Source organism: Bacillus rossius, chromosome 18 (assembly GCF_032445375.1).
Source record: "Bacillus rossius redtenbacheri isolate Brsri chromosome 18, Brsri_v3, whole genome shotgun sequence".
In the NCBI taxonomy this organism is placed as follows: domain Eukaryota; kingdom Metazoa; phylum Arthropoda; class Insecta; order Phasmatodea; family Bacillidae; genus Bacillus; species Bacillus rossius.
The window spans coordinates 5,115,910-5,133,675 of NC_086345.1; the positions used below are offsets into that span (position 1 = coordinate 5,115,910).

A 17,766-nucleotide genomic window follows, 5' to 3' on the forward strand; every position below is an offset into this window, starting at 1 on the left:
ATCAGGAAAAAGTTACCGGCCTGCGAGTCAGAGATGCCAACCCTGCTAGCACAGTCGGCGCACACCGGCTTGCGGTGATTTCAGCTCTGGGTTCGATCCCGATCTAGAAACTTCGTTTCTACTAGTACCTACAACCATGCAACAAATTCAAAGAATTCGCCAAAGTTAGTTGAAAAATATCAACCTTGTCATAATGAAGTAGCCGTGACCTTTGGCGAATAACTCACCGATCTTTCGGTCGACATTGCAGTTGCCATCATCCTGGAGCAGTTACCTGTTACCAGTTACCAGTTACAGGTTAACTGCTCCCTGATGGGTGGCGACTGCAACGTCGACCTGAAAAGTCGGTGAATTATTCGCCAAGGACGCGGCTACAACCCGGAAGCCAAGCTACTTCAGGCAATGGCCGTTGAAAGCCTGCGAACATTATTAACCTTGTCATAATCATGTAATTTTAAAGGGATGTTTCACTTCTTGGTAATAAAATAATTACCTTTAAATAAAGAATGTAACAATTTCACCTCCAGGATAGACTCCACAGGTCTATGTACACTCGTGAAAAAAAAATTCACCCACTTAACGCGATCTTGTCAAAGTCCCACGGTAGTATCCTGTGATTCAATACAAGTTTAGTTGGGGGTTTCTCATTGGCCCAGGGTCATCCAGATGAGTTGTGAGCCAATAGCGGAAGCAGTACTAAAAAGAAACTGTAATGAATTTTTTCATATCACGCAAAGTATCCGCAAAATTATCCAGGATCTACTATTAATACAAAACGTTTTTTAAGTAGTTATAGCTTCTGACTGCTGAGTCAAAAGTATCGGGTTGGTGTCGCCTGACTAATTGTTAGGTAGATTTTAAATAATACTCCTTATTGTAGTCGTTACCATGGTGCGACTTCTAGAAAATTGTTATACATTTTTTAGTTTCATTGTCCAAAACCATTGTCAACTCAAAAAATTATATATATACATATATGTATACACATACATTCATATATCCATATTGTGGACACGATTACTGCAGCAATTTTTCACAAATAACTTCCAAACTGATACATAAAATTTAGTAGTGGAAAATCAAGGTCGTGAACGTTAATGGTAAATTTCCGATCAAAGGGGTAGAAATAGGTAAAGTTTATTGAAAAACAGAAAAAATCGCTGTAACACCTACATAGAAATTATCACATCTGTTTGAACTTATTTTAACTTGTAGGAGTAATGCCAAAATCTTTTGTCTGAATAAATTTTTGATAACGACCAACCATTACCACGAGGTGTTGAAAAAACAAGGGTCGGAGGACGAAAAATTCATAACTTGCTTCGTAGGCACAATGTCGAATTCGTACAAATAAGTAGTAGGCTATATAAATGAGGCCCCGGCGGCAGCAGTAGGAGTGTGGTGACGCTGCCAGGGTCCGCCATCTTCGATTTTGACATCACGGTGGCCATCTTGGATGACCATATATTTACCTTTGGCCTTGACCTCCAAAAGTTGCCAAATGTTGCTAAAAAGACTCAACATTTTCCTAAATTCGCCAAAATTACCACTATTTAGAAAAACAATTCCGCCATAAAATCTTTAAAATTCTGGGAAATTTAAAATTTCTCATTATGGGAGAACAAAATATGTTCAAAATTGTAATATTTCGATTTCGAAAAACCTCACAAGTATTTTATCTTAGAAAAATCGAAAATTCCTTACAGCGGCTTAACATTCCTAAAAGCAAACCGTGTAAATTTTAGCAAATATTTGGCGGATGTTTGTCTAATTTTGGCATGATTTAAATTATTTTTTGCAAATTTGGCTCATTTGGAAGGTCAAGGTAAGGTCATCCAAGATGGCGCGGAGTCACTGTGCTGTCAGTCAAGGTCTCTTTCAGCTGACGACATCCTCCAGCTCTCGAACTAGAGCACTTCTGTGAGTCCTGGTCGCAGTGTTGAAGGGGGTGATTTTTGAGAGAATATGTTGGGAGATGAGTGGGCATCGAGTCTATCGATGAAACATCTAAAGCGGTTGTAAATTTCAACCCATGTTGTGATCCCAAGGACCCTGTTTTGGGCCTTTTGGAGCTCCTTTTGGCTGTGCAATATCCGAAAATTTTCATATTACTGTTTATAGTATTTTGCCATAGCAAAAAAATTGAGTTATTATCTCTATATGCTTTGGGAAAATTGTCGTGGTGAAGTGGTGGATAGTGACTGATCTTTGACACATAAACTAAATTTAATAAATAAAATATTATAATACCCTTAAATGGAGGACTGGAAACACTTCCACTGCGCAGCTGGCGCTGTCTGTGTCTAAGTACACTGTTGATAATTACAAGTAAAAATACAGACCTTTCAACGAAGAATACGTCAAAAAAATAGTTCTTAGTTCCTGATTACGGAATCTCCGTAGAAACTACCAATTCCTTCTGTATATTTTTTGGGTTCTGCCGTAAACATGTTCAACATTAACACTCGTGGAGAAAAATAGTTAAATAGTTGTTTTAATAAGATGTTGAACTTTTTAGTTAGTTAACTATGTACTTGTAAATTAACTAAAATATCTATAGATTGAAGAAGATTCTTGGGTAATTTTTAACAAACGTTGTTCGCGAAATAAAGGCGAAGATTGTGGGGAGACCAGTTGTAGGAAGTGTGCCCGTGTTGCAGGCCAGGAATGGCGGTCTGGTGATGGTCACCTTCTACAACTTCTTCGTGAAGTGCGGACCGGTGGCGACCGTGGCTGACGTGGCAGGTGAGAGCTCTCTGTCACCAAGTGTAAATGGTGTACCAGGTAAGGGTGAGTAGTGCCCGGGTCTTGGTAGCTGCCGCTCCGTCCAGTTCTGCTCTATTTTGACTGTCGTTGGGGGATCATGCCTGGCTCCTGGAGTGTCTGTGCCGATCACCTTGGTTGAAAAACCATCCTTGTCCTCCGCTTTAAATTGTGTACTTGGAGGGGGTGTGTAGTGTCATTCGTCTCCGGGGCACGGTTCTGGTTTTCCTACCCGGATTTACAAGTAAGTTGGTTGAAGCCTATCTGGTTGAATACCTTGGTGGTCACCAGTTTCAGAAGTCAGTACGTACTGGTGGGGTCTTGGCCTGCCGGGCGGCGGAAACCTGGGGCTAACTTCCCGTGAAACTCTGTCCACTGACTTGCGTAGGCAGTTGGCGGTCCGCTGGTCGGACAGAGCGGAGGGGACCTGTTTTCCCAGTCTAGTTCAGATGTTGGGCTCTGGATCAGTAAGATCTGCAAGACGACTCCTGTTCTACCCTGAAAGGGCGCAGACACAGGAGGGGAGGTGACGGGTGAACCGGTCTTCGGGCTGGAAAACAAGTGCCTTCACCAAGTGTCCACCTTGAAGTGGTGAGGTCACTGTCACTGGCCACTCACTTCGACTCCAGTTCCCAGAGGAACCTTAGTATACTACTGATAAACACGCCTTTACATTCGTCATTAAAGTTTCCATTTAATAAAAATTAGCTAAAAATTGACAATTAAAAGCCTTATAAGTATGGACTGGACAAATTTATGCTTTCAATGACCTCCAGGGTGGACTCCACAAATATGCACATACTTGGAAATATATAATCTTGTTCGTTGGCTACTGGCTTGTGAAATGTCTCCGATGGGTGATAATGTGATTCGACACTTCCTTGATCAAAGGGTTTCTCATTGGCCAAGAGTCCTCCACTTAAACAGTGAGCCATTAGCAGATGCAGCACTATGGTAAATGAATTTCCATTTCAGCATATCGAGAATTTATTTTAATATATCTATAAATACATTGTTAAAAATCTTTAAAAATGTAAATTTTGGTTTATAATTGAGATTATTTATAAGAGGGGTTAAATACATGGCTTCAGTTCTAAACAGTGTTGCATAATTCATTAGCAACGTTGTTTGAATAGTTGCCAACTGTTGGGTTTACGTGCAGAAAGTACTAATATAAAATCACTTTTGTTTCAATAACTATTTTTATAGTATTGTATACAATCAAATATACATACATAAATCTTTTTTCACAACTGAATAGACCTTCCATGATTAAAATGAGCATGCAGGTAATAAATATTAAATTACAATCGGTCTTTTGAACACATAAATTATTGCAATTAATCTTATTACTTATTAATTACACAAACGAGCATTCCACACTATTTTAATGTGCTGCTTTTTGTCGAATTTACTTCCAAATGTGCTTCCTTTTTTGAATGTGCTTCCGATTGTGCTTCCTTTTCTTGAATGTGCTTTCGATTGTGCTTCCTTTTTTTTATTTTTGCTTCCACTTGTGCTTCCATTAGTGCTTCCTTTTTCTATTGTGTTTCAATTTGTGCTTCCTATTTTGATTGTACTTTCAATTGTGCTTTTTTATTGTCCTTTTTAAATTAATGTGAATCATAATGTGTTTTGACTCGCGTATTAATTTCAATGGACCGTATTTTGGCTCATATTATTCCGATGGTCGCGGGTATATAAGTAAGTTCTAGACGACAGAGTCCTCAGTCATCCTCGCACAAGCTGTGCAGTGCAAATTGGTTCACTCCTTAGTAAGTAACCTGATATTTAGTTGATGTTCTAATGTCGAGCTCGATTTACAGTTGACCATCGACGGAGCAGAATCTGATGGCAGCGGCGAAACGGTGATGAATTTCCCGTCGGCATTGACGACGAATACGCAGACCTTGATTGATTTTGTACCATCGACATCGTGGACCGTAATGGTGGTGACGTTGACATCATAGAAAATTCCTTTCTAATCGACGAAGATAACCACGAATAACTCGATGTAATGTGTACCAGCGTCACCGACAACATTAAAGGAGACTTCAACAGGTGTGGTTCCATTAGCAGAAGAGCCTTTAATGTCTGCAGAGGAAACCTCGATGAATGAAGTTTCGCCATCGATAGAAACTTCAATGGTTGCAGTATGAATATCATCAATCTTGACTAATTAAAGCGAATTGGCGTCTTTCCAGCATTGATGTCGTTACTGTGACAAGATTTTCTCGAACAACAGCAATGCTCGATGGCTCGAGAAGAAAGAATGTGTTATTAATCTTTCTCGCAAAATGATTAGCTGTACAATGTATCGCAAGAAATTTACAAGAAATGATAAGTTGTAAAGACACTCATTGACATGCAAAGACCCTGCTGTTCGGCAGAAAGTAAAAAGGTTCGCTGCAACAACGATGCATCGATGTGCATAAGAGTAGCAGTACTACAGAAGTTACATCAGCATCCGGTTCGGGCATGTAATGTTCGCCTTAACTGACCAGACATCCTTGTGACTAGTGCTAAATGTCGTTTGTATTTGTCCATAATACACGAAGACATGAGCTGAGTAAATGCATGAAGAATCTATCTCGTGTAATGTTTCGCTGCGATCATTGCCATGTTTGGTTCACACATATTGACTATTTGAGACAACACACGAAAAACTGTAAAGGTAAAGTCCACGCACCTACTGTGTAACTACCTGCAAGACATTTCAACTCTTTGGTTTTGGTTGCAGACTCGTACGCGTAGAAGCACAAAAATAAAGATGTTTCGCAACTGATTGCGATGACGCCTGGACATGAAACTAAACCCAAGACTGCCTGGTCCATTACAGGTATTTGATAATGGATTCCACTTGGCAAAATCTGAATTTCGTGGAATTTCAAAAGACTACTATTATCTAAATAAGTTTACTGAGTCTAAAAATATTTGTTATTTTCTTGACTATATCAGTCAGAAATTTATCAATCAGCTTACTCATGAAGTAGCTTCATACAAACCTTTAAAATATAACGTGTGGTTGGACTGTGTCTATGGTAAACCATATCCATTGGAGGACAAATAGAAGAAGTGCTCTTTCAAGACATCGGCTGCTACAATTTACACTTCTGACAATGCAAAGCAGTAAGTTAAACACGGTATCGAGAAAATCTGTCAGGAAGAGGAAGACTATGTCAGTAAAGGATCTGGCTGATCTCTGTCTTCAATAAACCGATTGGAGCTGAGAATCAGTCAGTTCATGCCAATGCAGAACTAAATGTTTATAAGATCGCTTACTTTCACAAGGGTTCCTGTAGTAGATATAATATTTTTTTTAGTTTGTATTTTTTGTTTTATTTCTTGAGACTTTCAGTTTTATAGTATTTTCGATTAAAATATCTGTTTTGCATCAATCAGGGATTGAACCTCGGCTACCAAATAAATCATTATTTAAATGAGTGATATTTTAATCAATTATGGATTTTTCCTGAATTTATATCTTGAAAACTAGACATCCAAGATGGTGGCTAGATTTTAAAGATAGTGGAAGCCTTAGTAATAAATTATTCCTGAACTCTTGCGGGTAAAAATTAACTTACTTGGCGGTAGTGTCAACGCACTCTAGCAGGTAAGAACAAGATATTTGTCATGACATCATACTCTTTGGCATAATATCTAACCTGGCATTAGATGTGGGAGTTTAATTTGCTGGGTGGCTTCCGTGTGGGAAGGATCCGTCCCTATTTTTATTTTGCCCTCGCAGGTTTCTACTCGAGGACTGCATGTCAAAAGTTCGTTTTTTTTTTATTATTAAGTAAAATGTTTTATACATTTTTATCTCGATTTTCTAGCATAAAATATACGAATTTTCAAGATGGCAGCAATAACGAAAATTGCAACGTTTCTAGAATCCCATATTTTAGGAAAGTTTTTATTAAAATTTTATAAATAATATTTTTTATTAATTTTAAAACTTTTCCCGATTTTCTAGCATAAAAATTAAGAATTTTCAAAATGGCGACCGTAACAGAAACTGCAAGGTTCTAGAATCCAAAATGGCATTCGTCATACATATTCAAGATGGTGACCGTAACGAAAAGTGTAATGTTCTAGAATAGAAAGTAGCGGGCGTAACGTAATGTACAACCGTGACAGCCGAGTTAAAGCTCAAGGTCAAAGCTCCCTTCCAGAGGCTTATTGGAGGTTTTTCTATGAAAACTTTAAGCCTCAATGGGGACATTTCGAAGTTTTGAATATTTCTTGAATTAAAACGGAAAATTTTCCCTGAAAACAGGAATTTTTACCTCGAAATAGGGAAATTTCTAAGAATTTTGAGGAATTTTGAGTTCAATTTGCCTGCCGTGACGTCACAAACCAAGATGGCGGATACCGATACTACGCTTTAGTTCCAGCAGCAGGAGCGCTATTCCTATACTTCTTATATTCAATGGTATTATCTCGAAAAAAAGTATTTCATACAGGCAAAAATAATCATAGCCATGTGTTGTATACAAGTTTGCAATAACGTTCTCATAGTATTACAAACTATTTTATAGCAACTGGTTTCCAAAGAAATCTTTTGTTAAAGAACAGAAATTATTTTTTCCCTGTATATGAAACAAGTCACAACCCACATTTACTACGCCACATGAAAAGGGATCTGGTACAATTGTAACCAAAATACTTTTTTAATTACCTCATTTTTCCTTCGCATTTTAAAAAGCATGGCGTATGCACGCCCATTCTGATTCTGTCACGTACTTCGTGTGATAAACTGCCATAACTGCTTTCCTAGCAGGAAGTGTCAGCGCCCAGTCCATTTGTCAGCATAATATTCAGACTGATTACTGCTGGCATTATGGATTGAATATTAACTACCTACAGTTGGATGAGTTCAATTGGTTGCTCTGCGCAGATTAATTTCTGTGTGTTCAAAATAGCCATATTTAACTCACGGAAGCTACGGAAAATAATGCTGAAGCCGATATATCTCGATTTTAATGTAACAACAATACACTTTAGACTTTTTTTACTCATTGATATATAAATATAGATATTTGATGTGTTACTTAATAGCGTCTTAGCACTTAAAGGATTTTGATAAAATTTAAATCGAAGAAAACTCTTAGGGTACATATATTACGAAATTCTATGCTTTTAAGGAAAAAAATTGGGGTGAACTGTTTTTTAATAAGAAATGCCAGTTTTTTTATATACGCGCGTTATAAGTTACATGGCGTAGTAAAATATCTAACTTTAATCTTGTATACAAATAATATAAATAAAATAATATAAGGACTGGAGTCATTTTATAAGACTCACTTATATAAAAAACTTTAAAAAAACACATTAAATGTTTATAAACACAATTTATAACACTAATACACATAATAAATATTTTTAATTATATTGGCCAGTATTCAACATCATTTATGAAGTATAAGATTTAAAAGCAAACATATAATTTTTTTCTTTTATGTAGATTTTTTTGTATGTAGCATTTTTTATAATGTTAAAATTTCATTGTATGGTGCGGGCGCATCATATAAATTACCTCTCATCATTAACGATAATGCGATATTAGACATACCTACATATGAACTTAGACATACATCTTGAATAAACATACTGTTGATTTCTGCCACATGTTCTTTCCTTGGTGATTTTATAGGTCTTTAAAATTTTCACATTTTTTAATTAAATTAAAATTTTATTGCACATGTACGTCCTTTTCGTTATATGTGCTTCCTTTCTGTCTGATTATCGTCCAAATGTGCGTCCTTTTTGCTAAAAGTACTTATCTTTTTGAAAGTTCTTCCTTTTCGTAAGTGTGCTTCCAGTTTTTGAATGTTGATTTGATTCACGTAAATTGATCGTGTTTTAACTAGCATATCATTCGAGCGGTAAGGCTCAACTAGTTTGACTCGTCTGACATGCAATATGTCCGGTGTCTGGCTATTCTTGAAGCTTGATAACATCTTCAAAGTGTTTGTAGCATTGACGGAGCAGAACCTGATGACAGCGACGCTGACGGAGACCTCGAATGCATTGACGCCGATGGTGACGCAGAACTCAAAGGAATGTGTGTCATAGCCACCGACAACATTAAAGGAATCTCCAACAGGTGTGGTTCCACAACCACAAGATACTCTAGTGCCTGCAGTGCTGGCTGCAGAGAACATCTCGATGAGTTAATTTTCTCCAGCGAAGGGAACCTTAATGGCTGGATATTCGTCAACAACTAACGATCATTGATGACTTTACTATAATAAGACATTCTCGAACAACCGTAATGCTTGTCGACACGAGAAGAGAGAAATTTCTCAGAATCATCCTCGCAAAATGTTTGGCTGTGAGAAATGCCATAGGCAGTTTGCCAGAAAAGATAACAGGAAAACGCACTTGAAGGTATGCAGAGGTTGTTCTTCAAGGTAGAAAGTAAATATTTCGCTGCAACAACGAATGCATCGATGTGCATAAGAGTACACCGCGAATTTATTATTAATTTTATTTATTTAAAAATTGTAACATGCCCACCAACAGTCATAATATACTTCACTGATGGGCACGACACAGAGAGGAAAAAAAACACGATTACCAAAACACAATTTATCAATATTGACACAACTGCAGCAACAAAAGCATCAGGTCTGAGAGGTTCGTCTTCGACATCTAGACATCCTTGCGGCTACTGCGATATTTCGTTCGCTTTTTTTTTTTTCATGATCCACCAAGACGCGAGAGGAGTACATGTACGAAGAATCCATATCGACTGAAGTTTACGCTGCGATAAGTTTCATTTTTGGTTCACGCGTATTCACAGTTTGAGACGAAATGCGGAAAACTGTAAAGGCGAAGTCCACGCGCCTACTGTGGAACTACCTGCAGACAGTTCAACTCCTCGGTTTCGGTTGGAGACTCGTATGCGTGCAAGCACAAAAGCAGCAAACAATTGGAATGACGCTTGGACAATAAACTAAACACAATACTGTGCTCAGTGCATTATAGGTAAATGATAACGGATTTCACCTGGTACTTAAGGGGCCTCCCTAGTAGCATCAGAAGTTAGCGGAACACTATGTTTTTAAAATAATGATGGGACTTTATTAATCGACACTACGAATCTGAAAATTTTTCACCCACGAGAAGATACTACACAAATGGTCTGTATACTTTTACATTTTTGTTTTTTTCTATCAAAATATGAAATAAAAAATCACCAACTTGTCCAACTTTGGGGCCATTTTATACTGCTTAGGAGAATGACAGAAAAAAAGTACAAGTCTAGAAAAAAAGATAATTTTTTTCTGAAGAAATTCATGTATTTAAAACATATAGTCATTGCTTTGAATTCCGAGATATCTTTTCCACAATTTCTGCAAATCCTGAAAGTTTTCCACCGTCTCGTGCTGCCGCTCGGCGAAGCCAGCTCGCAGGCCACACAGCTTAGGTAGCGGGGTGGAGGAACCCGTTCCCGGAGGGGAGGCAGGCTACCTGTGTGTGCGTGCGTGCGTGAGAGAGAGACAACCCACAACCGGCACCGGTAAAAGATAATCCCGTGACCGAAAGAAATTCTCAGAATCGCTTTTAGTGTGACTCGCCACAGTACCATGTGCTCGACTTACTCTGTGACTATATTCGTGTATCTCTAAAACATTGCTTTTGTTTAAACTACAAATATCCTAAAGCTTACCATACTAGAACATGTATTACGAAATAAAGTATTGAAACTAATCAATCAACACGTTGAAAGTTGTCGTACAAACTATTTATTGGTGGCTTTACAGTCTCGCTAGCTAATTCGACAAATTTTTTATTTAATTTTTAACATGAAAATACACTTTGTTTGTTTTTCCTTCTATTTTTAATAAAAATTCAAGAAACAATTATTATACTACCCAATATTTTTTTAAATTATTTTAGTTTTCCAAAATGATTTTACACATCTTACAACGCCGGGGAAGAATTTTATACTGGTATTAACCAAATGGTTAACTATTTACAAAAGTTTTGATACTTAAAAATGTAGGTTTATATAAAATGTATCTTAAATTAAAAGAAAAATCATATTTTGAAAACTAAATGTCTTTTTGCTATGCTTTTTGGTTAGATAGATATCTGATTGTCTGCACTGTTTTAAAAATGTTCATGGAATGATAAATAAAAAATAAAAAATAGGGAAGTTCTATATTAAATAAGCTAGTCAGAATTATGTAAATGTTCCTCCTGGCGCAGGAATCACGAGGAGGATTGAAGATGAGGTCAGTGACCGATCGCTCACATATGTAGTTATGGATGGTACGTTATTAATTACAAAATTCAAAAACCATTTTGAAGTTAAAAAGTATAATTAGTGGCAATGTTTAATAAAGATGGCGTAAATTTTCAGATAAACTTATTTCTACAGCTCGATTAATTAATAAGGGCAGGAAATAAATTTTTTTACAGCAATTATACAAAATTATTAAAATTTTACAAACCACAATTAATTTATCCAAAAACCAAAATTAAGTAAATATTGCCCACACATTACAACATCCACGAAAGAACCTTGCAAATTATTTTTGTTAGATGCATTATTTTGCATTCAAGTTCGTTATTTTTTAATACTTCACCTACTTAAAATTGTTACATATTTGGCACATGGTCCGTCACGCCCAATTAAAGGGCCTGAATAAGTAGAACGCGTTTCTGATCAAATTGCACGCCTGTTACTTTACCTGCAACCCGGAGCGGTGTGAAATAAATTATTGTACATTCGTGACGTTGGCAATCAACTTAAATATTTATGAGTTAAAACAAAACATAACTATAACGGATAATCAAAGAAATTGTGAAATTTTGAAAGCTTGTTCTGTTTTTATATAGTACACAAAGCAGTTAAACCATAAATTATTTGTTGTTGAAAAAAAATAATCCTTAATCTTTCATGTTTTTTTTTTCATTTATTTTTATTACCAGATATTTCCGTTGAAGTAATACTTATATATACATATATATATGTATGTATATATATATGTGTATATGTATATATATATATATATATATATATATATATATATATATATAAAATATAGCAATCTAGAAAAAAAATTAGGTAGCCTTATTCCAAATATGTTATGATAGACGTTAGTTAACTTAGAATATAAATTCGCTTTACAACCACAGCTTGTACACAAGTAAAAAAACATGGGTTCTACTTACAGGCCGTATTGAACGTAGTAGGTTTATGACAAATACAACAGCAATAAACATATGGCTGAGTCTGCTTCCACGTACACTTTTTTTTAAGTTTTCACTTTTAAAGCGGGTAAAGTGTACCTATAAAGTAGCTTAGCATTACCCAAAGTGAATGTCGTGCTCCAGAAAATGTTCGAACTATGTAATATTTGTATCACTGTTGCGTTACAGACCTGCAACTTTTTTCAGGGCGCGATGTCACTCTTATGTAAAAAAAATATGTCGTGTTTAGCGCAAACGTGTTCGAATTAATCCACATCGAGCTGCCAAAGAATACCTATCGATGTCGGCAACATACATAAGTATACAAACCATCGTTTACAAGTGTATTCATACGTAAGTATAAAACTGGCGGCGGGCCATGATGCAGTTGGTTCTTCGCGTACAGTCCACTGACGGGATAAGAAGCGTCTAAGATCTTATATGGCTATTCTGTAAACTTGTATGACATTTCACTGCCTGCTTTAGACAAACAACATCCATTACTTTTAACTTTGGCTTGAAAAGAATTACTCCGGCCGGCTTTCTTATAAGACTTATTTCAGCTCCTCGTGCGACCAGTGTGTATAATTTGTCCGCGGCCTTATCTTTGGGTGAAAGTTATTTGGAAGGGAAGTTGTTTCGGTAATGTTATTGTTCATCATGTATTACATAACAATTTGACTTAGATACGCACATGTATTTTTAATATATGTTTAAAAACTTGCAATACGAAGTATGTGTTGAATTTCATGTATTGAATTTTTTTTTTCATTATGTACGAACATAATAATCACAATATTTCATGAGAAATTTTTAACACTTTTTACAAAGCAATCTCTAATTTCTTCCACACCTCATGGTTAACCTTACTATTTTATTTCATGTTTCAGTTTATTTAAACTGTTTGGAATCATAATATGACGGACAATGCAGGATATTAGTTTCAGTAATTTTTATGAGAGGATTTATTTATTACATTAAATATACCTCAATTTTTACCTCAAAGGAAAATATTGCATATCATTAAATGATAAATATTTGTTTCCCATTAATATAGTTTATGAACATTACTTATTGTGATAATATCTACATTAGTTAAATTGCGTTTTTGTAATGCTCTCATATTGCAGTAAAATTCTTGGGCAAATTGAATAGCATATTGTCGATCTTTAACATAAGCCTTTGGAATACATAAATGTAATAAATTATGTTCTCGTGATTTTTACAATTAAATATTTCTTCGTATGAAAAAATTAATTAACTAAAAAAAAATATTTCAGTAAATTTATACTCAAGGACTAAAATTTTTTATTTAAAATAATATTGTATGTATACTTATCTGAAAAAAGTATATTCAAGAAAACAAATTTTCTTCTTTTTTATTTTGTTCTTTAACTGACTTGACAAGCAATATTGAACTTCAACATTATACTTTCGGTATAGCACTTTTTGATTTATTCTTCTTTAAACGGGAATTAAAAGTAATGAATAAATAGCATTTTCCTCTATAATAATTATTGCAGCCGTATACTGAAAAGTTTAACTTTCCTTTATTTGCATGACGCGGAGCTCCAAACTAGACAAAACTTTTGTTATTTATTTTGAACGTTATATTTATGTTTACTTACAAACTTAAAGGAACCTCTTAACATTTAATTTCATCAAAAGTTATACAATATAAGTATCAAGTTAAAATATTTTTAGCAATTAATTTATAAATACTCCAAAACTGATCTGTAATTTATTTCATCTCATGTTTTTCAACCGCATTCCTTTCCTTGTGCGACAGTGCCTCTCTAGAAGTCTTCCTGGAACTGCCCTGACTGGACAGTTGTAATCTGGGGTCCCGTTGCTACCCGAATGTCCAGTGACGTCGGCGGGCACAGGAGTGGGGGAAAAATACACAGGCGCTTACCTAGTTAGTCTTCCTACTATCATACCGTGTGCGTTATCGTAACCCAAAACGCTGTGTTTGTAATTAAATAAAGTACTAAAAGTGTTAAAAATACAGATGGAAGAAAACCTAAGTGAACAGAAAAAAAAAAGACGTCGCTTGAAGCTCAGTGAGCCACGCAAGAAAAGGAGAGCGACTGCTTTAATCGCGTGCACCAAAAAGAGGTGAGCTTCACTTAACTACTCGTATTCGTTAGTGAAAAAGTAAACTAGCCAAAACATATAAAATAGTTCTGCTTGAAAAAAAAATTCAAACTTTTTTTTTGTGACCTCAGTAGCCAGTCTGGTTCATTTCGGCTGCTTAGACGCATGAGTTTGATTCCCTGTCAGGGTATAGGGATTTGTAACTTATATTTCATACTAAACAGATTAAGACTAATGTGTAAGTTAGGTTAATTTGTTTCTAAGCCCACCCCTGAAAAACTTGCCTGTTTAAAAATGGCAGAATTTGATTTGATTTTATTCTTTTTCCTAATGTATAGAAAATTGCAGAGACTGGAGGATGCTGCTGCTTCAGCATCAGCAGCCATTGTAAACAGGGGTGCTTATTCTTTGTCTGAAGGGATCGACACAGGTGGTACACCAACTCTAAATATCATCGATGGAAATAAGTAAGTGATTTTTAGTGTAATTTTAATACTACTTTTTAGTTAAAATGCGAATGTCTAAATAATCGCGCTGGATGGTTACTGTTTCGGTTAAATTTTGGCCTACGTACTGCACCAGCCCTATTAGGTCAGTGTGCCAGGTTAACCAGGATATCATTGTGCTATAAAACCAATAAATTTATTAGGTATTTGTGTCAAACTTCCGACATTCATATGAAACAGGTAAATAATTTTATCACATTTAAATTTTTACGTATTTTCCGCTCATTTGGTAAGGAATTTGTTAAATTATTTGGGAAAATAATGGTTACATTTTGTAGAAATACTAAGTATGAGAGCTTGGTAAGTTGAGATAAATATCGTATTAAAATCGTTAAAAAACTTTAGAAATATAATTTGTTTTATAGCATCAGTTTAAAATTTATTTATAAAGCGGTTGATATTCTAAAATAATTTTTATGTAGGTGTATTTTGATGTTCACAGTGATTTGACAAAATCAGAGGAAAGTTCTAATCCACAACACGAGAAAGCAATTGGCAAATACCAATTAACAGAACTACAGCCGACACATCTGTCTGCTTTCTGCAGAAGCGTAAATATTGAAGATGATTCTAGAACAAACATTTCGTCAAATTGTCACTCTGCCGAACAATCAGACAATATTAGGTTAGTATGTTTTTTTTTATTTAAGACATTTGCAATGCGTAATTTTGTGGTTAAATAAGTGTGTAGAAACCATTTGATTTTTACTGATTTTTTTTTATTTCAGGGACTTATCAAATAAAGAGCAAAATCAGTGTTCGGAAAAAACAAAGGATGTGATGAAAAATTCATTCTTAGAATTTCAATTGGTATCCAATTCAGAACACAGTATCAACCACGGGAATGAAACGGCAGAAACAATTCCTAAAATAAGGGAAAATAGCTTCTCAGATGCAGAACATTTCCGTGGGGATGATGTATTTACTTCAAATGAAGATGATAGGTTAGTAAATGAAATATTTATTGGCCAATACTGCCCAAGAGCATTGTGACATGATATTGTACTTTATAATTTTAAAACACTGTTTTCTGAAGACTATGTTTGATTTTATTTCAGAACTCTTGAAATCACTGATACGAACACAAATAAACTTGAATTTCGTATGGAAGGCAGAAGAATTGTGGACCTAGGCTATCTTGTAGACAGCATTATGTCTATTGGACGTCATTATCCTTTTGACTGCACGTTTTCGGACATGAAACTTATCAACGAAAAACGCTTAGGTTTCTGCAGTGTTTTAACTTTTAAATGTTTAATGTGCAATATGATTAAACACGTTCGCACAGAAAAACCTGATCAGGCTGCCGAACTTATGAATGTCAACGCGGCTGTAGTTTCGGGTGTTGTAACAACCGGAGGTGGCTACTCGCAACTGGAAGAAATGTGTGCTTCTGTTAGTATGCCGTGTATATCGAGAGATACCTGGCAGGTATACCATGGCCAGGTGTCTGAATCTATAAATAAGACACTTCAAGACGTCATGAGAGAAGCTGGAGCAGAAGAGGCTGAGTTGGCAAAGGCTGCTGGCGAGGTTGACAAGGATGGAATCCCTCTAATTGTAGTCGTCGCGGATGGTGCCTGGGCTAAACGATCATACAAAACCAAGTATGATGCACTTTCTGGTGTGGTGAGTAGTAATGCATCAATATTTTTTTGTTCAAGCTGTGATTTTCTAACTTTGATTGAGCCAATTAGTTTATTGACGTCAGTGTAGTTCGAATGGTTAAATTTTTTAGAAATATTTTTATGTCTTTTTAACCTTCCGCGTTTTTGGTAGATTTTGAAGAAAGTCAACCTATTGTAGCTATGGCCGTACATGTAAATTTATAAATCGATATAATTCGCGTTTTTATGGGCACAATTACATCTGCAGTTTTGTACAAACCACTTCTGAACCAATACATAAATTGCTTGTAATTAAAAAACCTTGGTTGATTTTGTGAATGGGCATAATCCGACCAAAAGGGTATAAATGAGGAAAGTTATTTGAATATAACAGAAAAAACGCTATAATCCCCACGGTATGGCAATTATCACGTCCGTTTGAACGTTTTATAGCTCGTGGGAGTAATGCTAAAAACCTATGTCTAAATAAATTTTTAATCGACAGCTGTAACTGCAAGGTGTAGAAAAAACAGGGCTGGGAGGACAAAAATGTCGGAACTTCCTTATTAGGCAGACCATCAAATCGTTTCAATTTTTTGTAAACTTTATCAATTTTATCTGAAACTTAGTCTCAAATAATTTTTAGTACATGAACCATTGCTGCAAGGAGTTAAAAAAAATAGAGATAGAATCTAAAAAAAAAATTCCCATACCATTAACACTATTTAATCCGTTCTTATTTATTGTGAAAACCTAAAATACTATCCTCAAATTCCATCTGAAATTATTTATCATACGACCATCCTTGAAGCATGGGGTGGAAAACAAAATAATGGCTGAAGGACAAAAAATAATTCATAACTCATTTAGTAGTCACGCTATCAAATCAGTTCGGATTGTATTTTAGTAAATAAATTTTATATAAAACTTGTGCCTGAAAAAATTTTGATACCACCAACCATTGATGCAAAAAGCGAAAAAAAATGAAGTTAAAGGGAAAAAATTCGTAACACCCTTATTAGATAAAATATAATATCTATAATAATTAGTTGTAAATCTTATAAAAATCAACTTAAACTTTGGTCTGAAACAATTTTTTTTACTGCAAGGGGTTGAAAAAAACACGGGGTTTTAATACAAACATTTTCTAATGAAATTTTGGTAACAAGTACACTATCGAATTCATTCTTTTTATTTTTTAACTTTCTAAATATTGTCTAAAAATACTGCTTAAAGTAAATTTATATGGAACCAATTATTGCTGCTAGGGTGAAAATAAAAATAGCTGAAAAAAAAACTTTTTTTTAGTAGATACGCTACTATATCAGTTATAATTTATAATTTATTGTAAAACTCTTAAACATTTTCTACAATTTGGCTGAAACAAATGTGATGAAACGAACTATTGATGTAAAAAGAAAGGTTGAAGTAATCAAAAAATTAAACTCTCTATCAAATTCTTTATTTATTTCTATCCAACTTACTATTATCTTAACCTAGGTCCAAAACAAATTTTTATACTATCACTTATTAGTGCAAGGGATGGAAAATAGTTTTGAAATGACACAAAAATTCATTAGGTACTA

General features: G+C 35.1%; 1 protein-coding gene across 1 annotated transcript in view; it reads left to right on the top strand.

Annotated features, from left to right (window-relative positions):
• LOC134541364 (dipeptidase 1-like) overlaps positions 1-17,766 on the top strand; it is a 226,429-nt gene that overhangs the window by 149,379 nt on the left and 59,284 nt on the right. Inside the window, exon 8 of the mRNA XM_063384786.1 lies at positions 2,661-2,745. Within this exon, the coding sequence (XP_063240856.1) occupies positions 2,661-2,745 (85 nt within the window). The remainder of the gene's footprint in view (positions 1-2,660; positions 2,746-17,766) is intronic.